Source organism: Aphidius gifuensis, linkage group LG4, assembly GCF_014905175.1.
Source record: "Aphidius gifuensis isolate YNYX2018 linkage group LG4, ASM1490517v1, whole genome shotgun sequence".
NCBI lineage: Eukaryota > Metazoa > Arthropoda > Insecta > Hymenoptera > Braconidae > Aphidius > Aphidius gifuensis.
Genome location: NC_057791.1, coordinates 2,106,617 through 2,133,968, shown reverse-complemented (window position 1 = coordinate 2,133,968; position 27,352 = coordinate 2,106,617). Strand labels below are relative to the sequence as shown.

Genomic DNA, 27,352 nt, shown 5'->3' with positions numbered 1-27,352 from the left:
GTTCTCATACAAGAAGTCTATTCTTATCTCTCTCTTTCCCCACTTGGCGTCGGTGCAATCAATAAAGAAGCCGAATTACAACGAACTAAAACGAACTTACCCGAGTTGCACAGTTCATCGAGAAACACCAAGCAGTCGGCGTTGTGCAGTGAACAATCTCTCTGTGCCTGTGTGTTCTTACTGATAAATAAAAAAAAAAAAAAAGATAATAAATTAGCGTCCAACGGGCGAGGCTTGGTGTTTTATCGAATTGGCATTTATTAAACGGCTATAAAATGTCATCAATCGATTATTTAGATTTGTGCCGATTGTGCCTTGTTAAAGAAAGCGCTTTTGTGCCAATATTTGATGGCGAAGGTGATGGCAGACAAATATTTCTTAAAATCGCTGCCTGCCTGCCGGTCAAGGTAAGTCAACTACGCCACAGCCATTATACTCCCTAAAACCGCCATCTTGAACATTCATTTCTCTCTCTTTTTTTTTTTTTTTTTTATACATATTTTTTATCCACTCTTTCTCTCTCATATTTTACTTAATTTATTCTACCACACATACTTGGCTAGCTGTAATTATCATGATTATTATTTAATCAATTTTTTTTTCTATTAAAATTTCTTTTATGTTATTATTTTTTATTTTTTTTTTTCGCGTCAATGTGCTATTTGTCTTTTTAACAAGCATGGCGTCATTTCGCTCGTTTCATCAAGACGCCTAAGGGCATTATATTTTTCATCATTTTGCCGCGCTTTTATTTTTTTTAATTATTGCTGATTTTTTTGTTTTATTATTTTTGTATATTTCAATCTATGGCTATGTCGTTTTTCAAGTATTATTACTATTATTATTATTTACAATTACTTTCTTTTGTCCTTCTGTGGCACAGCAGTCTTTTTTTTTTTTTTTTTTTTCTGTTGGTCAATATTTTTATCCCAATAACATGATGATTTTATGACAGTTCCTGGTATAACGAAATAAAATATTTTACAATGAAATTCAAGCAGAGAAAAATTTCTGCTTACAGAATTTTCAAGTATTGAAAGAAAAATTTATTCTAATTTTAGTAAATCAATTCTAATTGACGAGAATTCGTTAACATTTGGTCTACATATTTATTATTATTATTATTTTATTACAGTAAATAAAATAATTTTATTTGTTTCAATTTGTAGTCTTTCAAGCATGACAACCCTTTTGTTTCTTGTTGGCCTGTTCTCTTGTTTCCTTTCTCACCATTACCTTGAACGCATCCTTTTTTTTTCCACCAACAAAGAACTGTGATTTTTTTTTTCTCTTCATAACGTTTTTGTTTTTTTTGGTTTACTAAAAATACAGAAATACTTTTCTTTATGTATAAAATTTTATTATGAATGAAATTGGAATATTAATTATTTATTTATTATGTTGTAATTTAGGTGACCAGAGATGATAAATTGCCAAAAAAAATATGCAACGAGTGTGTACAAAAAATTGAATTATTTTATCAATTTTGTAACACAACGACAAATGCTGAAAAACAATTGTTAGAATGGATTGGTGGAGTTGATTTGAATGACAAACAAACATATGTATCTGCAGTAATTAATCAGGTATGTAAATTAATTGTTGATGCAACAAAAATAATTTTTTTTATGCTTTTATTTTTTGGCTTGTTACATTGTTATAATATTCATTTGATTTGTTTATCAGGATCAATCATCTAACAACAGACTTGATGGAAATGTAATGCAACAAACAAATGAACAACACCAAAATAACATTGATATGAACATGATGGAATCAATAGGACTAGAAATGCCAATGATGATTCAACAAAATCAAACTCAAATGACAATTAATTACACAAACAACACAAATGCTCAGTCAATGCAATCAAACACAGCTGCTCAACAACAAAATAACTCTAAAAATATGGATGATTCTGATGATGATCATTGTGGTGGTGATGATGACATGGGACAAAATGAAGGTAAAATAATTAATTTTCTATTGCTACATGTTGCCATTGTTATTTTTATTTTCATTCATAATTATTAATTATTTTTTTATTTGAATTTTATTCAACAGAACTTTCTGTCAAAGAAGAAATACACGATTCAAACAGAACCATTGAGCCAGCATTTGTTAATGTCTCAATTCCTTGTGAAGAAGCTGGACCATCTGGTCTTCAACAAAAATCTGGTGATATTCCAGATGGACAATTTCTTGCTGGACAATCAACTGATGGAGATCCCAAGTCAGGGTGAGTTTCATTGTTTCATGTTTTATTATTTTATATTTACTTTTGTTCTACAAAAGCCAAAGATGCTATTAAACTATGTTGTGGTTATTACATACATTATTATTCACCTTACACATTCAACCACTTGGTATAATTATTTATTTTTTTTATTTTTAAATTTATTTGCTGTTTTAAATTTACTATTATTAATGATACCATTTGTTTATTTAAATATAAATTATTCGAAACAATCGAAACAAAAATTAACAATTAACGTAGTAATATTAGATTTTTTTTCATATTTTAAAAATAAATTTGCAGTGGTTGAATTAGATATTATAATTTAAATTCAACAATTGATTTAGTTGAGTTCTTTTTTTGATAACAAAATAATTATTTGAGATTGATGCCTTGAGGCAGGTAAGTGTTCACACACACCACAACCATCTTTGGCTTCTTTCATCCAACAATTTGTATTTTAATATTTATCAAGTCATTAAATTGAATATTAAAATTTTATTTAACATTTTTAAACTATTTTAAAGAATTAATAATACAATAGAAATTATTAAAATACAAATTGCTGGATGTGTCTCTTTGATATTGTCATAAATGTTGATAAACAAAAAGCATGAATTCGAGAACGTTGAAATTAATTTAATATTTTAAATTAAAATAAATATCACCTGATAATATTCACATGCTTTATTCACATATTATTAAGTTATAAAATATGCATTTAAAATAAAAAAAAAAAATACATATCGATTTCAACGTTTGTCGCATCATAAATGTTGCCTAATGGACAGGAAAATTTTATCTTTGAAAAAAATTTTTAAATAATTTATTTTGAATTTTTATAAATAACTATTTAAAGTTACTTGTCAGTATTATTATTGATATTTAAATATTAAATAAAGTTTTTTTTTTGCAACTAAATTCACCTGTCCATGTTATAAATAATGTATCTTGTGTCGATATAATATTCCCACGCTTACGTGAAGGCACTATTGCCGCACTCGACTAGAGCTGGTCAAACAATTCAGCTTACGATCGATATATATTTTATAAATTCGTATGTTACGTTCGGTTTGCCAATAAATGAATGACCTCCAATATAACCATTATAATATATTTATATTAAAAAATATATGCATATATATTTTTGACAAAAAAAATCTACATTCTTAATTTTATTATTTTTTATCTAAACAATGAATTCGGTTGCTTTGAATTACTGCGATAAACTTGGTTTAAAAAAAAAAAAAAAAAACAATTTATTTATTATAAAAAGCGAAATTTTGATTGAATATTTAATAATTATTATCAAGAAAAATATATATTATTTGCTTGAATCGGTGGCAATGTATGAGCTGTTGCAATAAAAAAAAATAAAAGAAAGAAAATAATGGGATTAATAAAAGACAAATACAATTGAGTTAATTGAGAGATTGAAAAGAAAGTGCTCATATAAATCATCAACAATTCAAGACAACTGGAATTGGAAGACACTTCAACATTTCAAGAGGAACAAGCTGTTTTTATTTACTCTAAAGGCGAGTATTAATCATCAAAAAATTAATATATTATTTTAAAATTTTATCTTGATTATAAAACAAACCAATTATCTTTTATTTTTTTTTTTAAGTGCGCTTGTACGCATTTTATATTTTCGTTGATTGATTTACAAATTTTTTTTTTTTTTTTTTTTGTTAAAAAAGAGCTGTTTTTTTTTTCATTTACAAAGCTCTTTTTTAATATCGAAATTTTTGTATTTTTTTAATTTGATTAGTTGTTTTAAAGAGCGTGCTTTTGTTGAATATTATAATTTTTTTTTTTATTAAACAAAGGTCTTTGTTGAAGTAAAATGAGAGAAGTACGAAGGGGATGGATGGTTGGTATTTTAGTTTGACGAACCGGTTTACTCAGCAAGCGCAGTTCGTGAATAAAACGTGATTATTTTTCTACCTTTGACCATGACTAAATCCAGTAAAGGATTTGCCTTTTGCAATCTATTTTGGATAAACTTGCTGCTGCTGAATGTTTACTGATTCGTTGCATTTTTTTTAAAAACCAATTATGCTTTCCTTCTCTTCAATATTTAACTTCTTTTTACTTTGTTATAATATTTATATATTTAACATGATTATAATCCTTTGACATTTTTTAAAAACACACTCGTTACCCAATCCAATTTTATTTCTTGTTACTTATTTTTTATAAATTTTATTTTTATGATTACTGATTACATGGCTGCAATTTTTTAGCGCCGGTACAGTGACTCAATTTTTTTTTCTATTGAATAATATTGCTCTGAAGAAATAGAAAATAATTTCTATCAAAGCAAATGTTATTTTAGTTTTTTTTTTTTTATTTATATAAAAAAAAATATATATGTATATAAAAGTGAAAAGAAGATTATGAATTTCATTGAGGTTCCTGAAGAGAAGAGAAGAAATAAAAGAAGTTCTATTTACAAGAAGGTGAGAGACCCATTATTTCTTTTTTTTTTAATTTTTTATTTTTTATATGCAATTAAAATTGATAAACCAAATTATATTTACGGGTTAGTATTAATTGCAATTTTTTTTATCGCAATATATTTATTATTATTTTTTGTTGTTATTTATTAATGTTTGTCTAATTAATTTTATTATTATTAAATAATAATCAACCGTCTCAGCAATGCATATAGCACCTTGCACGACCACTTCGCAATAATCATTGTCTCATTGACGTTTTTAAAATCAGCTTGAAAAAAAAAAAAAAAAAAAGTAATTATTAAAACGTCTACCCAAGGATAAAAGTAGTCAGTGTGTGCATAGGTGTTTTGTGTAAATTGCAGGGAAGGTGATAGCTTCGGTGGCTTATCAGGAATGCTGCGTCAAATACTTTCACCATCACCTGAGACTGGTGATGGATCATACACCAGCTATTGTAGCATGATTCAGCCCAGTATCTTCACCAACTATCCAATGCTGTCCCCAACCATTCAGCATGTATTACCAACATCATCTCCGTATCATCATACCTCACTTTCAAATTCTTTAATATCCCTTGAACAAGCAACAACATTATCAACAATTCAACACATTGATATACATGTTGAATCACAACAATGTCCACATTGTGGTATTAATTTTCGTAATATAACAAAATTAAATAATCACATTCGTATGTGTCATCAAAATAATAATACAAATGATGAACGTAATAATCATAATGATGGTGGTATTGATATTATACAAACACAAAGTGTACTTAAATATTCTTGTACACTTTGTGGACGTTTATTTCAAGCATTAAGTCATTTAAAAATGCATGAAGTTAGTCATCAACAAATACAAACAAATCAACAACAAACAATTGATATTATAACAACAAATAATGAACAACCATTTCGTTGTGATATATGTCATGCAAGTTTTCGTTATAAAACATTACTTGAACGTCATAAAAAAATGCATACAAATGGACAAGATAAACCATATGTTTGTCCACGTTGTCCAATGCGTTTTGAAACAAGAACACTTTATAATCATCATGCTAAAACTCATAAAACAATTATTAATAATACAACAACAATTGCTCAAAATATAACAAATAATAATCATTTAAATTCAACAACAACAATAACAGCATTTGATCAAAGTATTGATGCAAATAAACAATTAGATACAGCAGTATCATATCCATGTGATTCTTGTACAAAACAATTTTTAACAATTGAATCATTAACAAGCCACAAAGCAGTACATCGTTTACGTCCACTTGTTTGTGATGTTTGTGGAAAAGGTTTTACACATCGTAAATATTATGTTGTTCATCAGCGTATACATACTGGTGAAAGACCTTATTTATGTTCAATGTGTGGTAAATCATTTACTCAAGCATCAACATTGACAGTACATAGACGTTATCATACTGGTGAACGTCCTTATACTTGTACTCTTTGTGGAAAGGGATTTGTTACGCGTACTATTATGCTCAATCACATGAAAAAACATTAATTTATTGGTTTTTTTTTTTTTTTTTTTTTTAATATCAATTTCTATTGTTGTTGCTGTGATAATTGTTGAGTATTGTTGTAGGTTATTTATTATGCAATATAATGCCAATTTAATTGAGGTAGAATAAATGGCTAGTAGTTTTTTATTTTTTATTATTTTTAAAATGTTGATTATTTTAATTAATATTGCTCAGGTTTTTTTCGTAAATTATTACAATTTTTATGACTTGATATATCAACAGGCTGTTCATTTTTGTTTAGTCTTTTTTTTTATTTAGTTTTATTGAATGCATTAAAAGGTTGTTTTTTTTTTTTTTTAATTATTAAATTAACCTGTTGATTTTAGAGTAAATTTTAATTGAAAAATAAATATACCTGAGCTTTATTTTTGTAAAAATTTTGCAAAGCATATTTAGAAATTTTTAATATATATAAATATATTTGTGTTAATTTTAAATAATAATTATTAATATTATCTGGTGTATTTTATACACCAGAGCCAATATTGTGCCTTAAATATTCGTGTTTACGAATGTAATTTAAAAATCAAAAAAAGAAAAAATTCAATGTGCCTTGATTATATTTATAGAGGTACTATTTTTCGATATTTTCTGTATTCACATTTGCAATAACTTTACTAGCAAAAAAAAAATAATACAATAGATAATTTTTTTCTATCATAAACATAGTAATTGTGTTGTCAAAGTGGCAAATAATTTTAAAGCAAAAAAAACAATATCAAACAGGTGATACATATTTAGCTCAGAATTAAAAAAAAAAAAAAAAACTTGTTATCGACGTTAATACGTGTAAATTATTGGTAACTGTAATTTATAATTTTTTTTTTTTCAATTTTTTTTTATTTACAAAACGTATATTTAGTTGAATAAATTTCTTATAAATTTATTGACACTTTTCAGCTGTTGCCAAATGAAATACATTTTTTAATATTAATAATAAAAAAAAAAAAGGTAAGAGTTAAACCTTCAGCTCACTAGATACACATAAAAATTAAAATTTGTAAAATTATTATTATTTTATTTTTCACAATGATAAAAAATAATAATATTAGTTGAAAAATAAATTTATTATTATTATCTGTCATTGGTATTAATTTTTTTTCTGTATTGTGCTTTTGTACATTTTCAGGAATAGCTGAAGTAAAAAAAAAAATACAAGATGAAGAGGAATATAATTTTATAAATTAGCTATCGATTATAATTCGCGTCACAAAACAGATGTTTTTTATTCCACGAGTTTTTCTTTTATATAGTTGCGCTTGCGTAACGCGTTTTCATCGTTTAAATCGATTTGTATTTTTTATTTTTTTTTTTTTGTATTGTAACTCTACATGCTGTCTTACATACTTTGGTGCCAAAGAAAGACGGTCAATGACACTTCGCTAACATATAATGTATTTTTTTATTTTCCCTTTTTTTTTTTTTTTTATACACAATGTGTTTTAAGTTACCCAAGTTTTTTAGCAACGACAAATTTATTTGAAATAGCTTCAGGTTATATCCCCAAATGAAAATCAACATAGAGGTCAAAAGAGCTCCCTTATTTTTTTGTTTTTTTTATATTTTTTTAACTCTTATTAATTTTCATTGTACTTCAAATATTAAAACTAGAGCCAGAATAAATGATAAAAAATAAAAAGTAACTGATGCATCGGAAATATTGACAGGTTGAATTGATTCCCTTGTGTCTCTTATTTCCAGATATTTTATTCCAAAACTCGCAATGCTGTCGTCAAGCGAGTGCAACGTCGATGATATGAAGGTATTAGTGGAGGGTAGCACGGAATTAATCATGATCACTGGTGGTGGTCTTCACATTCCAAAAATCGAAACAATAGATGATATTGTTCATAATCAACAAATATCATCATTAATTCATTGTGAATTATGTGATGAGGGTTTCATCAATGAATTAGAATTATCACAACATATTAAAAGTCATGAATCACTGCAAGCTCATAATATTGAAATGAATATTATTAAACAAACAGATATTGATAATGATAATGATGATATCGATGAAGAAGAAGTAGAAGATAATAATGGTGGTGGTGTTGTTGAGGAAGAAGATGATGATGATGACGATGATGATGATGATGACTTTTATAATGGTGATTTTGATAATAATATTGATGATGATAATGAAAATGCAATATATGTTTGTGAACATTGTGGACGTAGTTTTTCAACAACAACACTATTAAAAAATCATCAATTACAAGTACATTGTTCAAGTCCAGTTAATGATAATAATAAATTAAATGATTGTAGCTATACATTATTAAATAACAAACAATTAAATAATGAAAAAGAAATTGAACAAGAATATATATTAAATTGTGATGAATGTAATAAAATTTTTTATACACGTGATAGTTATGAAGAACATCAACAATTACATTCTGGTGATAAACCATTTGAATGTAATTTATGTCCAGCAACATTTAGATATAGACAAGGTCTTCGTCTTCATGCAAAACTTCATCAACCAGATTATGTACCACCACAAAAAAAACATCTTTGTGAATTATGTAATAAAAGATTTTCACGTAAACAAGTATTACTTGTACATATGCGTACACATTCAAATGCTGGACCACAAAATGAATATGTATGTCATATTTGTAATAAATCAGTATCAAGTAAAACATATTTAACAGTACATGTTAGAAAACATACTGGTGAAAAACCTCATGTTTGTGATCTTTGTAATAAAGCATTTATATCACAAAATTATTTAAGTGTACATAGACGTACACATACTGGTGAAAGACCACATAAATGTACACATTGTGAAAAACGTTTTACACAAAGAACAACATTAGTTGTACATTTACGTGGACATACTGGTGATAGACCATATCCTTGTCCATATTGTTATAAATCATTTGCATCAAAAACAATGTTAAATAGTCATTTAAAAACTCATGCTAAACAAAATGCCAGACAACAAGAACAAATACCTTCTGAACTTATAACGTCTGAACAAAATCTTGATAGTATGCAATTTGAAGAATTACAAGATGATGTTATTGGACATGATGAATTACAAAATCAATCACATACAGAGGGACTAGATACTATTGTTTTATTGCCAAGTTAAATATTAATAATACTCAAATAATACTATTTTTTTTTTTATTTTTCTTATTTTTTTTTTTTCTTCTCAGGTAGCTTTATATAAAGCTTCTTCTTTAATCCAAGTATTCTTATATTAATTCAATAATATTCTTGCCGTTTTTTTTTTATTTTAAATTTGTATTTTTTTCTTAAATTTTTTTTTTTATATAGATTTTTTTATTTTTATACTTCTAGTATGAATTGTAAATTTTTTTCTAGAAATTAAAAAAAAAAAACAATTATGTTTATAAATGTTAATAAAAATAAGTGCCTAAAATTTTTATAAAGGTAGATAAGACAATTAAATGTTTGTAAATGCCAAACGTGAAAAAAAAAAAAAAAACATCTCATTTTTTCATATAAAATTATGATAAATAGTTTATTATTAATTTTTATATATAATTTTTGATAAAACTTAAATGTCTTATTATGACTGTTAGTATCGTGCCTAATTAAATGATAATTATAATATTAATAATTATAATAGTATAAAATAAATAAATAAATATTCAAAAGCTTCGAAAATCTTTACACAAATACAGAATTTAAAAAAAAACGAACAATTTATTATAAAAATAAAGCACAATTTATAATTTTTCAAGCTCATTTATAAAATAGCAGAAAAAAAAAACAATAATGACAATTAATGTTTTTAATTACTCGACACATTGTTCTAATTAATTTTTACGCGAGCAGCTGATATTAATTTTTTATATTAATAATAAATAATAGATTTAAAAAAAATACTAATGCCGCGTTGAGTACTGAAATGAAATACATAACCGTCCGTCATTGTTGACTAATAATTCACGTGATAATTATTAAATAATTTTTTTAATTTTCTTCCTATCCGAGCCTAATATAAAATAGTTATAAATAAGAAATTGAAAAAATTTTTTACTGACAAATTTACTTTTCAGTATTTTTTATTAAATTTTATTATTTTTTTTCGTTTTGTCTTATGATAAAATTCAAGCACAAGTGTAAATGTATTTCGTTGATAATTTTTTTTGAGAATAATTGATTGTTTTATTTTTTTGTATATAAAAATAGAAAAAAAAATTATATGTAAATGTGGAATTATTGAGATTTGTTTTGATTAATTTTGATTGGAAAAAAATAATAATTATGAAATAATTAGTTGAATTTGTGCCTTAGTTAAACGTAGTGGCAAATATTAATATAATAATTATGTGACAAATACAATTGCAATGTAATTAAATGGTGCATTTTTTAAAAATTGACGATAATAATAAGTGTCAAAGTAGTTCGTACACAAAGCCTAACACATTCCATGAAAAATAAGAAAATATATATATAATTAAATCATTTTGATATGACAAATGTTTTGTTCTATCATAGGTAACTCGAACGTATAAGTGCAATTTTTATTTTATTTTATATACAATAGTTTAATTGAAAAAAAAAAAAAAAAAAAAAAAATTTGAAAAATTTATAAAATGTAAATTAAATTGTCGATGAATTTTCTCAGGCAATAAGTAGTATCAATTATCAAAAATAAAAAAAAATATATATGTAATAAATTTATATTTAATAATAATAAAGGTACATTATATACTTTTCAATAAAACAAAATTATAATTCAATTTTTTTGTTAATATATATCCCAAAGGTATCAATGAAGACAAAAAAAAAAAAAAAAAAATTATAATCATTTAAAATCATCAACAATATAATTTTTTTCTTAAATTATTTCTTAAAATTTCTATCAGTTTATCGAAAGTGAAAATAATGATAATAGAAAGATCTCTCTTCAACATTCAAATTTTTATAATTTCAGGGTTAATGATGTCAGCCAAGAAGATGTATCATCTTCAGAGTTAAACAGTTCAACTTTGGATTCATCAATGAGTACAAACAACAACACAATTGAAAAAAATTCATCTTCCTCAAAAAAACAAAAATCAAATTCATGTAAAACTTGCAATTTAAGCTTTTCCAGTGACATAGATTTATTGACCCATGAAACAGTTGATGATTGTACTGCTGAAAATACACCAGCTAAAAAAACATCTAAAAAAAGAAAATCATTATTTAACGATGATAAAATTAATCATACTAAAAAACGTCGTATTACATTTAAAGATGATCCATTTATTTGTTATATTTGTAATTTTCGTGTTAAAGATCAAATTGAACTTGATAATCATCATGAATCAAATCACGTTAATAATGATTGTGAATTTTTTTCACATACAAGAAAAGTAATTCCATTATCTGAAAGCCAAACAAGTAATGTATATCAACGTTTTCGTTATTGTTACGATTGTTTATTGTGTAAAAAAAAATTTAGTAACTTTGTTTATTTAAAAAATCATACAATGAGATGTCATCAAATGCCAACTGCAAATAAAAAATATACATGTATTGAATGTCATTTTAAAACATATTATGAACATGGTTACAAAGAACACATGTGGTCACATGCAAATGACATTAGAATACCATGTAGTATTTGTTATAAAGTATTGAATCGTTCTTATATGAGCAATCATATGAAAATTCATGATGGTAAAAAAACTGAAATGTGTTTCATTTGCAGTCGTAAATTTGTAACGAAAAAATATCTTAATAACCATATGCTTAGTCACTCACGTGATGATAAATCAAATGAACAATAGTCTAATGTCTATCAAGCTCATTCGTAATATGTTTTTTTTTTTTTTCGTTTATTAATATTTGTTTAAAACAAATTTAAAAAATATTTATATTTAATATTACATAACTTTTTGGTATATTATTTTTCTTTAACTTAATTTTTCATAAAAATTTACATTATCGTTTTTTATTTTCTAAATATTAAATTAGACTTAACATAACAAAAAATTATACTCAAGTATTATCATGTTGTAAATCAACTAAAAAAGAAGTTAAAAAACAAAAAATGTGATTGTTATTCTTGACATAAGATAGAGTTGTTAAGGATTTAAAAAAAAAAAAAAATTACACTTGATGTATAATTTTGATTACGACTCTGAGAGTTGACTCGTTTTTTTTTTTTTCTATGTAAAGAAAATTAAATAAAAAAAAATGTTACAGTTTTGTTTGCCAAATGATTGGTATCAAATTAAATTATTATTATTTTCTTTTAATTCTATACCTTGATTAATTCATCAACAAAAACAAGCAATGAATTCACCAATGAAGAATATCGATTTATAAAAAGAATATTAACAATTAAATAATTTATTTATTTCAAGTAGAGAGGTATGCAGTTAATTAAAATCAGAAAATAAACAATTTTCTGAATTAATAAAATTTATTATTTTCAGGTCAATTAGGGCAACGGATGAGATTTATTCAAAACAACAATCAACAACAATTGGCACTAGTTGTAGTAATAACAACAGTGAAATAATTGACAAATTTTTTCAACAAGATACTACATTTAATGATGATGAAAGTATTGATGATATCAGCTCAGATGAATATATTTTAGGCAGTGTTGATATAGAAGAAACAGATTTAGATATTGTTGAAGAAAACAAACATTTAATTGATGATTCAACAAGTACAATTAAAAAACTAAATATTAAAAAAAATAGAAGTAAAAAATTATCATCAAAAAGTAGAAATAAAACAAGTAATAAAGTAACAAATTTTCAAGGTGAATGTGATATATGTAAGAAAATTTTTACAACAATGAAAAGTTTAAAAAAACATATAATTAAATTACACACAAAAGAAACACCATATCCATGTGAAATATGTAATAAATGTTTCAAGACAAATGAATTTTTAAAAATTCATATGAAACAACATAATAAACGTTTTATTTGTGATATATGTGGTACATCAAAAGTATCAAATTATGATTTACAATTACATAAAAAAAAACATAATAAAGAATATATATTTTTTTGTGATATATGTAAAAAAGGTTTTTATACAAATCAAACATTACAAAGACATATTGTAACACATACACAAGAAAAACAATTTATATGTACAATTTGTAAACAATCATATGCAAGCTCAGCATATTTAAATACACATATGAAAACTCATGGTGAACGTGAAATATTTAATTGTTCAATTTGTGATTTTAAAAGTTATTGGAAATCAGCATTAAAAACACATTTAAAAATTCACAATGGTGATAATCAATATCCATGTAATATATGTTCTAAAGTTATGTCAAGTCAAAATTATTTACGAGTACATATGCGTTTACATAGTGGTGAAAAACCACATCTTTGTACTGTTTGTGGTAAATCATTTAGTGTTAATAAATATTTAATAATACATAGTAGAACTCATACTGGTGAAAAACCATTTGAATGTCAAATATGCCATAAACGTTTTACCCAACAAAGTTCACTTAATTCACACAAAAAAGCTCATCATAAAAATTAATTAAAAAAATTTTTTTTTTAAACAAATCGTATTAAATAAAAATGAAATTCATATAAATTATTGTCTTTTATTTGATAAAAATTAGACTGCTATCCTATTGAATAAATAAAATTATAAAAATATTTATAAAGCAGATTAATTAACGGTATGTATTCTGCTTGGTTTGTCCCTGTAAAAAATATATATTTTAATTTTCAGATAAATATTATATATATTTACAGATTAATAATAAATTAAAAAAATAATTTAAGTTTTATATTAAAATAAAATAAGCGTCATCTGACAAAAATTTTATTAAATTTTTTTCAGATCTGTTCAAAAAGTGTTGTCTTCAACAAAGGAGGATAAATCAAAAGTTAATAGGAGTCTTCAAAAATTAGAAAAACCAGTAATAACAAAGCCACCTAATCAAGCAAGTGTTATAATTTATTTACCAGAAAATATAACATCAAAAACAAGTGGAGCTCCTGTCAAAGTTGTTAATATAACAAAATTAATAAATCAAAAAAAATTAAAATTAGTTAATATAAAATCTTTGAATATTAATAATCCATCAAAAATAGATAATACACAAAATATAATTAAAAAAGAAAGCATTATAAATTGTCATGAATGTTCAACATGTAAAAAAAAATTTCCATCATTAAAACTTTTAAAGACTCATTTAGTAACACACAGTGATGCTCGTCCTTATAAATGTAAAGTATGTGATAAAACATTTAAACGTTCATGTACATTAGCAATACATAATAAAATTCATGCAAAAGAACGTAAATATGTATGTGAAGTATGTCAACGTGCATTTATACAAAAAGCAGCATTAGAAGTACATCGTCGTCGTCATTTTGAAAATTTTACATTACATTGTGAACATTGTAATAAAGGTTTTGTAACAAAAGCTGAACATCATGCACATATGAATGTTAAACATGGTGCAAGAGAACATGTATGTACAACATGTCAAAATTCATATCCAAATAATCATAGTTTAGTACGTCATATGAAAAAACATGATCCAAATTATAAACCAATGTTATATTATTGTAATGATTGTGATAAATCATTTTTATCAAAAAGATCATTAATAGCACATATTGGTAATCATACTGGTCAAAGAAAAAAATTTAAATGTGATATTTGTGGTAAATATATATCATCAAATGCATCATTACAAGATCATTTACGTTTACATAGAGGTGATAAACCATATGTATGTGATGTTTGTGGTCATACATTTCATAAACGTGGTACATTAGTAACTCATCAACGTACACATACTGGAGAAAGACCATATTCTTGTGATACATGTAATAAATCATTTACACAACGTTCTTCACTTGTCATACACAAAAGATATCATACTGGTGAACGACCATATGAGTGTTCATATTGTGAAAAAAATTTTGTATCAAGAGCTCTTCTTAATGGACATGCCAAAGTTCATAGATAATCATCGACAACTACATCGACCTTTTTTTGTTTGTTTTTTTTTCTCATCAAAATTAATTTCTTAGGTTTTCAATTTTTTTTTTCTTTCTTCATTTGTTCAATTTGTATTCAATTGTTTCATTAATAAAAGTCTTTATGCTGATATGTCTTAAAAATTGATAATTGATTTTGAATTTTAATCATTTTACAAATGTAAATATTTAAAAATAAAATTAGTATTTTAGTTTATGTTATGAAAATGAATAACAAAAAATTAAAAAATATAGTGTTGTGTGATAAATAGTGAAATAGTTTTTGAGAAAAAAAAATAAATTAAAACAAATAAATTTTGACTAACATTGAATTTTAAATTTCAGATTAAATGAAAATATGATACCTGGAAACATTAGAGAAGTAAGAAGAAGAAAATCTAAAAGTATTTCAATTATTGATGTAGAAGAAGATATATTGAAAAAAAAAAAAAAAATTGAAGAAATAATAATAATTGATTCAGATTTGAATCAAGAAGATTTTCCATTAGCTTATTTTTGTTCAATGTGTCGTGAATTATTTGAAAATAAGCAAACACTTGACACTCACATGTTGACTCACAATGATGAAAAATTAAATAACACATGTAAAGAGTGTGATCGAGTATTTCGTAATAATAAAATATTAAATCAACACATGATTAATTTTCATATATTAAAAAATAATGAATATAAATGTGAGACATGTAATGAAACTTTTGATCATATACAAAAATATAGAAATCATTTACAAGATCATATTCCTCATGATGATCTAATATGTGAATATTGTGATGATTCATTTAATTCAAAAATGGAATTATTAGAACATCTTCGTGAAATTCATCCTAGAAGTAAAAAAGTAAAAAACACAACTTGTAATATTTGTGGTAATATTTTATCATCAAGTCGTTCACTAAAAAGACATTTAGAAAGTCATAATCCAACAAAATCATATCTTTGTGATTTTTGTGGTAAATCATTGAGTAGTAGTGAACATTTAAAAAAACATAGACGTATACATACTGGTGAAAAACCATATATATGTCATACTTGTGGTAAAGGTTTTTCTGTCTCGGCAAATTTACTTTTACATATACGTACTCATACTGGTGAAAAACCATATAAATGTGATGTTTGTTCAAAAACATTTTCTCAAAAAACAACACTTACTATTCATCGACGTAGACATACTGGTGAACGTCCTTATGTTTGTGAAAGATGTAAACGTGGATTTTCTTGTCGAGGAAATTTAACTGCTCATCAAAAAACTTATTGTCTTTAAATTATTTTTTTTTCTTTATTTAAATATTGTTTTGTTTTGTTCTTTTTTTTCAATAATAATCAATTCATGTATTAATCTATTAAATAAAATTTAAATTGTAAACAATTTTTTCATTTTAATGATTCAATTTTAAATTCTTTTTTATTATAAGTTTTTTTAGCAAATTCATCATGGGAGTTCTCTGTCAGCTTATACTACGTAAGTAAAAAAAAAAAAAATTTTTAATTTAATATAATTTTTTCTTTTTCTTTTATTAAATATAAAGTCAAAAAAAATTTATGTATTATTTTGAATTGTTTGTAAATTGCTATTTATTTTTATTAATTTTTTTTTTATTATTATTTTTTGTTTCAGAATTATTATTAAAAACATATCAGCAGCAGCAACAACAACAACAATGTATAGAGTTGTTGTTGTTTGTAATTCAGATGGTGATAAATCAGCATCACTTATAATGGGTGATCAAGAAGTAGCTAGAAATATAACAATGTTACGACCCCAAGTTGATCCTCTTGGTGACAATCAATTAGTTAAAACTGAAGAATTTACAAGCCACAAAAATATAGCACATAAAACTTCATACAATTGCTCATCTTGCAATGATATATTTATGACCAAAAAAAGTCTTTCAATACATTTAAAAACTCATGTTAAAAATGATCTATATAGTTGTAATAAATGTACAAAAAAATACAAACGACAAGAAGGATTAAATCTTCATATGATACGTAAACATAATAATAACAAACCAAAATTTATATGTGATAATTGTAATAAAGGTTATCAATTTAAATCTGATTTATCAGCACATATGATACGTGCTCATATACCTCAAAAATGTGATGTATGTGAAACATTTGTAAATGATATTAAGAGTCATATTAAAAAACATGAAAAAGATGCTAAAGATATGACTGAATTATCATGTGAATATTGTCAACAAAAATTTACATCAATTAAAAAATTTGAATTACATAAAAAAAAACATATAGATTCTAAAAATCTTAAATGTAAAGAATGTAATTTAATATTTCCTGGTAGAAGAGCATTGATTAATCATCGTGATAGAGAACACAGATCTGGTACGACATGTGAATTATGTCATAAAACATTTTATTCAATTACAAATTATTATTTACATATATTAACACATGCTAATATTAAACCATACAAGTGTGATATTTGTGGTGAATTATTTACTCAACGTACAAGTTGTAAAAGACATCGTGAACGTCATAGTGGTGAACTTCCACCTTTTGATGAAGTTACTAGAGTTGCACATCTTGCTAAGCAATATCTTGATAGTTTAAATAAACATTAAAAATAATATTTTATTAATATATAAAAAATTAAATTAATGCTTTAAATTCAAATTTTAATATTGATTGTTAGATACGATATTAATTTTTATATACTTATATATTTTTATTTTATAAATAAATAAAAAAAGAAAAGATTTTTAATAATAAAAAAAAGGGAGAAATCACATCTATTAAATTTTTTTTTTGTTTTTTTTTTCTTTTTCACATCAACACTGTAACCCAAAAAAAAAAAAAAAAGACGAGAGTTTATATGAATTAATTATTATTATTATTGTCTTATTTTATTATGTTTAGGATAAAGAAGAAAAGAGGACGTCCAAAAAAAAAAACAACAACCAATACTTGTGGCAGATCAAATGGCTCATCAAAACAAATAATTAAAGTTGAAACTACAACACCAACAACAGCCACAACACCAAGGGGACGTAAAAATGGAAAAATATTAAATTCACCAAGATCATCATTACGTACACGATCAGTTATGAAAAATGAAATAATTCCAAAAATTGGCTTGGTACCAATTAAAGAATTAATATTATCACCAAATTTTGATGAAGAAAAAGAAACATCACCTGAATTAAAGAATGATCCATTATTATCATCAGAATCTGAAGAGGATGATAATAGCTGGTGGAGTAAATGTAAACCAAAAGATGATGATGAATGGCAAACAGAACAAGAAAAAAAATTAAAAGCATTAAAAGAAAAAAAATTACGTTTAGAAGAATTAAAAAAACTAAAAAAATTACAACGTCAAATTCGAGTAACATGTACTGAATGTAATAAAACATTTGGTAAAGTTGATACATTAAGAACTCATATGAGAACACATACTGGTAATAAACCATATAATTGTAAAATTTGTGAAAAAACATTTATAAGACGTACACATCTTAAACAACATGCTCTAATTCATAGTGGCTCAACACCTTATATTTGTAATGCTATTATTGATGGTGTACTTTGTGGTAAAGCATTTGCACAAAAACCAGGTTTAATTGGTCATAGAAAAAGTCATACTGGTGTATTACCACCTCTTCCAAAAGTTTCAATTGATTTACTTTTACGAGGTGTTAAGTATGAATAAATTTTAACAAAAAAAAAAAAAAAAAACGAGTTTACCTGTTTGTTTTAATTTTTATTGACAAATGTATAAAGTTTTAATTGAAGAAGAAAAAAAAAAAAAACATTAAAACATAATAAATAATAATAAGAACTTTTTGATTAAAAAATAATTATTGTGTATGTGTTTAATTATTAATTTTAATTATTCCAAAAAATGAAAAATGTATAACAATGTTATTTTTATTTTTTACTGTTTGTTGGTATGTTTTACTTAGTTTTTTTTTTATAGTTTGATTTTTATTGCAATTAAATATATTGGCAAATTAATTTGCCATATTGTACTGACAATTGTTTGTAATTTTTTTTTAGGTCTGTACCGATTGATAATAATCTTTCATCAGAATCATCAGAATCATCAGAAAATGAAGATGAAGATGATGAAGACGATGATGATGATGATGATGATAATGATGAAGAAGAAGAAGAAGATGATGATGAAGAAGAAGAAGATGATGATGAGGATGAGGATGAGGATGATGATGATGATGATGATGATGATGATAATGAAGAGGATGATGAAGATGATAAGACTGAAATACAATTAAAAAAAAAATTAGTAACTACAAAAAAAATTCATACATGTCATATTTGTAATAAAAATTACAATAAAAATAGTGGATTGATAAATCACATGGTGAGTCATTCTGATTCACGTCCTCATAAATGTTCAATGTGTTCAAATACATTTAAAACAAAAATTGGTTTATCACGACATATTGAAATACATGAAGAAAATCCAACAGTATATTTTTGTCATTTTGAAAATTGTGATTTTTCAGCACGTTCAAAATCATATGTTAAAGTACATTATATTAGAAAACATACAAATGATTATAAATTAAAATGTGAATATTGTGGTAAATTATTTAAAATACAATCAGATTTAACAACTCATATGAAAGATCATGATAATGAATCATGTATATGTGATATTTGTGGTAAAACATATAATAATAAAAGTTCATTAACATATCATCGTTATAATAAACATAAAGAAATTATTAAAAATTTTTCATGTGAAGATTGTAATAAACGTTTTAAAACTAAAAAAAATTTATCAAATCATATGGAATTACATAAAACAAAATATATATGTGAAGAATGTGGTGCACAATTAAAAACAAAATATGGTCTTACAAAACATCGTAAAATACATTTAGAAAAATCACATGTATGTCCAATTTGTGGAGTTGCATTTTCAAATTTAAGTTCACAAAAAGTACATTTATTAAGACACGTTGGTGAAAGACCATATGTATGTGATATATGTGGTCAAAATTTTTCACAAAGATCACCAATGATGTCACATCGTAAAAGAAAACATCCTGGTGATTTACCACCATTACCACCAATTAAAATAACTGATTTACTTCATGGAGTTCGTGATAAAAGTACAAACAACAAGTGACAATAATTATTTATTATTTTAAGTATTGCCAATTGTTAATTTATTTACTTTTTTTTTTTCATATACATTTGGAAAAATTAAATAAATATTATTCGGCACATATACAATTAGATTATAACAAAAAAAAAAAATTTTTTTTTTTTTTTGTTTTTTTAATCTTGATTTATTGGTTTTTGTGTGATACACTTATTTCATAAATTTGTCACGCAGTTGTTATTTATTTATTTATTTTTTTTTTTTTGTCAAAGAAAAAGTCATTTAAAGGGCTAATTATTATTTCTGATTTTATTATGTTCAGGAAAAGAAAGAGAGGCCAACCATTAAGTGCATCAAAGCCATCGGCAATGGTCATCATCCATGTTCCAGACTTGGAAAAAAGCAGAAAAAAAAAATCAAGTAAAAATGATGATCTACTGGAAGATACAATTATTATAAATAAAAATAAAAAAAGTCTACGTAGTAGTTGTACTAAAAATACATCAAAATTACCTGAAAATAATGAAAACATGACAAAAGAAGAACCAATTGATATTGATGATGATGATGATATTGATGAAGATTTAGAAATATTAAATGAAAGACGTATTATGCCAAATAGAAAATCAAGTTTAACTGTTAGAAAAATTAAAAAAATATCTAATAGAAATTCAGATAATAGAAGAAATGATTCAGAATCAAGTGAAGATAGCAGCAATGATGATGATGATGATGATGATGATGCTGATAGTGATGATGTTTGGGAACCAGAAGAAAAACAAAAAGACAAAGAAAAAGTTGAAAAAATACATAAAAATAAAAAAACTTATGAATGTACATTATGTGATATAACATTTGAATTATCAAAAAGATATAAACAACATATGTATAAACATTATAAATCAAAAACATTTGAATGTGAATATTGTCATAAAAAATTTAAAACACATGCTATTATTAAAAGTCATATGAAAAATCAACACAGTGAAACACGTATATATTATTGTGATCAATGTCCATTTGAAACAAAATATGCAGCAACAATAACGACCCATAAAAATCGTAAACATCGTACAAATAATGATCCACAATTTTCATGTGATTATTGTAAAAGACAATTTTTCATGAAATCAGATTGGGAAACACATGTTAAAAATATACATGAAAGTGGTCCACAAACATGTGAAATATGTGGTCTTATTTGTCCATCAAGAAATTCTTTAATTGGACATAAAAATTATCGTCATAAAGAAAAAAAATTTCCATGTACAAAATGTAATAGAAAATTAACAACAGCTGAAAATTTAGAAGCACATATTAAACAACATGATTTAATATTTGTTTGTGAAATTTGTGGTATGCAATTTAAAAAAAGAAATGGTTTAAAAAAACATGAATTTGTACATATGGGTAAAACATTTACATGTACATTTGATGGTTGTGATAAAAAATTTACAACAATTATGACATTAAGAGTACATTTATTAACTCATAAAGGTGTTAAACCATATAGTTGTAATGTTTGTCCAAAAACATTTACTCAAAGATCATCATTAATGCATCATTGGAAAAAAGCACATAATGATGCTGCTGTACCACCACCTTCTGTACCCCTAAAACGTATTGTCGATACATAATTATATATATTATTTATTTATTAATTAATTACACAAATTAATTACATATATTAATCAAAAAATAATTTAATAACTTTTTTGTTTTTTTTTTTCTATTTTATCCCAGTGTGTTGTACCTACAATAATATTGTATTACTTTCATCAATAATTATTTGTAATAGATTTAATTTTTCACAGTTATATAAATGTAAAATTTTTGTTTTTGTATTCACAATAAAAAAGAAAAATCAAATGAAAAATCAATGGGATTTTTGTGTTTTTTAAAAAATCTCTTTTTTCAGCTCGAAAAAATCTTGTGAATTTCAAAGTTGTGAGTATTTTATTTAACACATTAAAATACATAATAATTTATAATAATAAATATATTTATTTTTTTGTATTTTTAGAATAAAATGATGTCATTCAAAATGCTGCGAAAGAAAAATGAAATCCAAATGAATGAAAGAAAACAAAAAAAAAAAAAAAAATACAGAAATTATAAATTGTTGGAAAAAAATTAAAAATAATTTCAATTTAATATTAATAATGTTTTAATTGTATTATGTAACTATTGAAAAAAAAAAAAAAAATCTAATAATAATAATAATAAATAAGATATGTTTTTAAAATTGAAATTTTTTTTTTTTTATAAATAAATTATATTTAATTATTTAAATAAATTTATTTATAAAATTATAAGATTAAAAAATTAAACATTATTTTTATTTAAAGTTCGTTAATAATATTAATTTTTTTTTTTTGTTTTTTTATGTTCTAGTCTATCTGAAATGCCTGGAATCGAAGGATTCATTGATATGAAGCCAATTTTGCCACGTTCATGTGATAAATGTGACATATTATTTTCATCAAAAAAAGATTTAATTGATCACAAAGTACGTCACAAGATGGATGATGAACAATCAAATACAACAAAATTTTACAATACATATGTAATTGCAACTGTTCCATCATCTCCAAATAATATTCAAATTTTATTGCCAAAATCAGATGTATTAAACAAATTAATTAAAATCGAAAATCTTAAAACAGAATCTATAACAGATAATGAACAAGAAAATGAATCAATTAAAGTATTAGAAGATGAGCAAGAAGTACTAGTTGAAGAAGAAATTAATGAAGAAGTAGTAGAAGAAGAAAAAGAAGACGAAGGAGTAATATTAGCACAATTAAGTTCTGACGAATTTCCTTATGATGAAGTAAATAAAGAGTCTAATGAAGAAACTATGAATGAAGATGATTCATTTGAAGATGTATATGATGATAACATAAATTTAGAAATTGCAAATAAAGAAATTGTATATGATGAAGAAGAAGATGTATATGATGATAACATAAATATAGAAATTGCAAATAAAGAAATTGGACCAGATGAAAATATAATTATATATCAAATTGAAGATGATATAGATTTTAAAGATGAAACAATTGATAATAGTAATAATATTGAAAGTGATGAACTATTATCACTAGAATTTGATGAAGATTTACAAGCTGATAATGATGATACAACATCATCAATTGAACAATCAAAAAATAAAGATAAAAAAACAAATAAAAAAACAATATATCAATGTGATACATGTGATTTTGAATGTGAAAAAAAAACAACACTTTATAGTCATGTTAGTCGTAAACATCGTCATGCTAATGATAATATTTATTCATGTACTGATTGTGATTTTACATCATTAAAAAAAGCATCATTAGCATCACATTTAAAAAAACATACAAAAGATGAAATACAAATATTTGCATGTAGTGTTTGTAATTATCGTACAAATAAAAAAACAACATTATATTCACATATACGTCATAAACATGATCCAAAACAATTATTAAAATTACAACAATTATATGCTTGTCCAGAGGATAATTGTAATTATCGTAATCGTAGTAAACATGAATTAAAAGTACATATTGCACGTAAACATAATGATGAATATAATTTTCCATGTGATCAATGTGATAAAAAATATAAAGTTAAAGGTGATTTAACAAATCATGTACGTTTTGATCATATTGAAAAACCAGTAATATGTGAAGTTTGTGGTAAAACATGTCGTAATAGTCATTCATTATTTGTACATCAAAAATTTGCACATTTTAAAGCTAGTTTTGAATGTAATATATGTAAAAGACGTATGGTTACACAAGAAAATTTAGATGAACATATGTTTAGACAACATGAACATCGTGAACATGCACAATGTCCACAATGTTCAAAAATATTTAATAAAGCAAGTGTATTAAAAATACATATGAGAATACATTCTGGTGAAAGACCATATGCCTGCAAATTATGTGAAAAAAAATTTGTAAGAAGAACAGCATTACGTCAACATGCACTTACACATACTGATTTTAAACCATATGTATGTGATGTTGTTGTTAATGGTGTTGTTTGTGGTAAATCATTTACACAAAAACCTGGTTTAACATGCCACAGAAAAACTCATCCAGGAGATCATCCAGCAGCACCACCAGTTTTTATCAGTCAATTTTTAACTGATGTTTTGGATGATTAATTTAACATTATATATTATATAAAAAAAAGAAAAAAAACAACAATTTAAATTAAACATTACAATCAATTTACACAAAGTGACATACACAAATAAACATAATTAAAAATAATATTAATAATGATAATAATAATTAATGTGTTAATAATAAATTAAAAAAAAAAAACAAATATATAAAAACATATATATTTAATTTGATGTATCACAGTATTTAATAATTATTTTTTATTGTTTTTAAATTTTTCATATTCCTCTCATATTTACCTGTTTATTTAAAAGTGTTTGTTTTGTTTTTTTTTTCTCTTTTTTTTCAGTTGTATAAATAAATTAAATAATCAAAAAAAAAAAAAAAAAATCTAATTTAAGTATTTTTTATTGTTGTAAATTAATTAAATTATAATAATATAAATTAATGTAAAATATTTATCTAATAAAAAAATAAATTAATGTTTCAGATTATATATAAAAAGGAAAGAAATTGAAGCTGGAAATTCACGTGGATTATTTACCTTTGATCAGTCATCAGTTGTTATGAAAAAATGGCAAATATTAGAATTTGATGGTAAGCCATATTATGTATTTGTGCCAGAACATGATAAACCAATTGATACAAATAATATACCATCTGAAAATGATAGTGATAATCAAACTGATAATGATGATGGTGGTGATGATAATGATGGTGATGATGATGAGAGTATAAATGATTATAATTATAATGAATTTGATAATTATCATGATGATGAAATTGATGAAATTCAAGATGTTAAACCAATATTATTAAAAGGAGAAGTATATGATGGTGAAAATAGTGCAGATGCATCATCAAGTGGTGAATTATATCAAGTTAATTTTGAGGGTAATTTAATAACATTACAAAAAATAAATAATAATAATAATGAGGATGATGATGATGATAATAATACCAAAGAAATAAAAAAAATTTTAAAAGTTGATGAGACAATAACACCTGAAAATGATAATGGTAGTCAGTATAATTCAATTGATGAAGATGATCAATATGAATCAATTGAAAATAATAATGATGAAGAAGAAAGTCAAAATGAAGAAATTGATGATATAGAAGATGTTAATGATGCTGATTATTATGATGAAGATTATCAAACAACACAAGAAGATGACATTGAACAGTATCAAGAAAAAAATATTAATGAATCTGATTTATTAGAATATATATCTGTTGAAGAGCAAGAAAATGATAATGAAGAAGATGTTGATGATGTTGATAGTATTAATAATGAAATAAAAAATAATAAATTAGAAAAAATACAAGATAATAAACGTTTACGTCATCGTAAAATATTAAAACATTTAAAATGTAAATTATGTGATGATACATTTGAATCTAAAATTGCATTTAGAAAACATGTTGCATGGACACATAAAAAAAAAGTATATATACAAGATAATGGTATATTTATATGTTCAGTTTGTGATTTTAGAACATCAAAAAAAAGTTTATTTGCTGCACATATTGAACGTAAACATGAAACTGGACCTGGTAGAAGAGGACAAAATCTTGAATTTCCATGTCCAATATGTAATTTTATATGTCGTTCAAAACATTCATTACAATCACATCATACACGTAAACATACTGATACATTTCAGCATCAATGTAATCATTGTGATAAAAAATTTAAAGTTAAAGGTGATTTAACAAATCATATTAGATTTCATCATAAAGAAAAACCAGTTAAATGTAATGTATGTGGTAAAATTTGTCAAAATACTGGTTCATTATATGTACATCAAAAATGGGCACATTATAAACCAAAATATGAATGTAGAATATGTAAAAGACGAATGGTTACACAAAAAAATCTTGATCAACATATGGTATCACAACATGAAAAAAGAGAAAAAATATCATGTGAACTTTGTTCTAAAACATTTACTAAAAAAGATTCATATAAACGTCATATGGCTGTTCATACTGGTAGCAAACCACATTCTTGTCCTGTATGTAAAAAAAAATTTGCCAGACAATCACAATTACGTCAACATGTTTTAATTCATACTGGACAAAGAGCATTTGGATGTGATCTTTGTCCAAAAACATTTACACAAAAACCTGGTCTTATTTGTCATCGTAAAACTCATCCTGGTCCTCATCCACCATTGCCTGTTATGCCAATTGCTGATATTGTTGAAAAATTTATTTCTACACAAATGCTTGAACAAAATAAAGAATCATTTGAAGGAGATGAAGAAGAAGAAGAAGAAGATGATGTAGAAAATTTAGAGGAAGAAGAAGAAGAAGAGCAAGAAGGTGAAAGAGGCGAAGAAGGAGATGGAGATGATGAAGGAGAAGAACAACTCGAAGAAGCTAGTGAATAATTATTTATTTTTTTTTTCTAATTCATATAAATTAATTATTAAATTTAAAAAATAATAATAATTAATTTCGTCTTTTAAAATTTATAATTAATTAATTCATCACAAGCAATTAAATTTCATGTAATGTTAATTAATATTTTTATAATAAGATGACAATTGTTTTTTTTTTTTTTTTTTTTTTTTTTTTACATATAAAAATGAAAGTTATTATAATAAAAAAAATAAATAAACTTTAAATATAGATAAAATAGATATTTTTTTTCTTTTTTATATTAATAAATATATTTAATTTCAGAAATAATATGTATTTTTTTTTTTTTTTTTTTTTTGTAAGTTTTGTATTAATATATTTGACTAATATTTTATATTTTCTTTTTTTTTTTTTTAGGAATAAAAAAATAGAATCAGAGGACAATCAAGTATCAGCAGCAAATTTTAGTTTCATTGACATTCAAAATATTAAAGAAGAAGAAGAAGATGATGATGATGCCTCGACAGTTGATGAAGCATATTAT

General features: G+C 24.1%; 4 protein-coding genes across 4 annotated transcripts; all 4 read left to right on the top strand.

Moving 5' to 3' along the window:
* Positions 1 to 124: 124 nt before the first annotated feature.
* Positions 125 to 27,352, top strand: LOC122853706. The gene is made up of 7 exons (XM_044154123.1): positions 125 to 407; positions 1,413 to 1,586; positions 1,687 to 1,966; positions 2,065 to 2,239; positions 22,712 to 24,475; positions 24,932 to 26,829; positions 27,226 to 27,352. Exons 1-7 carry the CDS (start codon positions 276 to 278, stop codon positions 27,237 to 27,239), a joined length of 4,437 nt encoding a protein of 1,478 aa, XP_044010058.1. The 5' UTR covers positions 125 to 275; the 3' UTR covers positions 27,240 to 27,352.
* LOC122854419 (zinc finger protein 239-like) lies at positions 15,550 to 16,586 on the top strand. Its single transcript, XM_044155051.1, has one exon. The coding sequence runs from the start codon at positions 15,563 to 15,565 to the stop codon at positions 16,484 to 16,486; it is 924 nt and encodes a 307-aa protein (XP_044010986.1). The 5' UTR covers positions 15,550 to 15,562; the 3' UTR covers positions 16,487 to 16,586.
* Positions 16,568 to 18,214, top strand: LOC122854421 (zinc finger protein 606-like). Its single transcript, XM_044155053.1, has 3 exons — positions 16,568 to 16,684; positions 16,841 to 17,568; positions 18,103 to 18,214. The coding sequence occupies exons 2-3, from the start codon at positions 16,884 to 16,886 to the stop codon at positions 18,105 to 18,107; spliced, it is 690 nt and encodes a 229-aa protein (XP_044010988.1). The 5' UTR covers positions 16,568 to 16,684; positions 16,841 to 16,883; the 3' UTR covers positions 18,108 to 18,214.
* On the top strand, positions 19,465 to 20,774 carry LOC122854422 (putative zinc finger protein 66). The gene is made up of 3 exons (XM_044155054.1): positions 19,465 to 19,567; positions 19,713 to 20,324; positions 20,640 to 20,774. Exons 2-3 carry the CDS (start codon positions 19,829 to 19,831, stop codon positions 20,663 to 20,665), a joined length of 522 nt encoding a protein of 173 aa, XP_044010989.1. The 5' UTR covers positions 19,465 to 19,567; positions 19,713 to 19,828; the 3' UTR covers positions 20,666 to 20,774.

Coding starts and splice junctions, on each gene's coding strand:
- LOC122854419 (XM_044155051.1), top strand. CDS start 15,563: ATGATACCTGGAAACATTAGAGAAGTAAGAAGAAGAAAATCTAAAAGT.
- LOC122854421 (XM_044155053.1), top strand. CDS start 16,884: ATGTATAGAGTTGTTGTTGTTTGTAATTCAGATGGTGATAAATCAGCA.
- LOC122854422 (XM_044155054.1), top strand. CDS start 19,829: ATGAAAGATCATGATAATGAATCATGTATATGTGATATTTGTGGTAAA. Junction 20,325..20,639: donor TCATGGAGTTCGTGATAAAA/GTACAAACAACA, acceptor TATTATGTTCAG/GAAAAGAAAGAGAGGCCAAC.
- LOC122853706 (XM_044154123.1), top strand. CDS start 276: ATGTCATCAATCGATTATTTAGATTTGTGCCGATTGTGCCTTGTTAAA. Junction 1,587..1,686: donor TATCTGCAGTAATTAATCAG/GTATGTAAATTA, acceptor TTTGTTTATCAG/GATCAATCATCTAACAACAG. Junction 24,476..24,931: donor TTAACTGATGTTTTGGATGA/TTAATTTAACAT, acceptor TTAATGTTTCAG/ATTATATATAAAAAGGAAAG.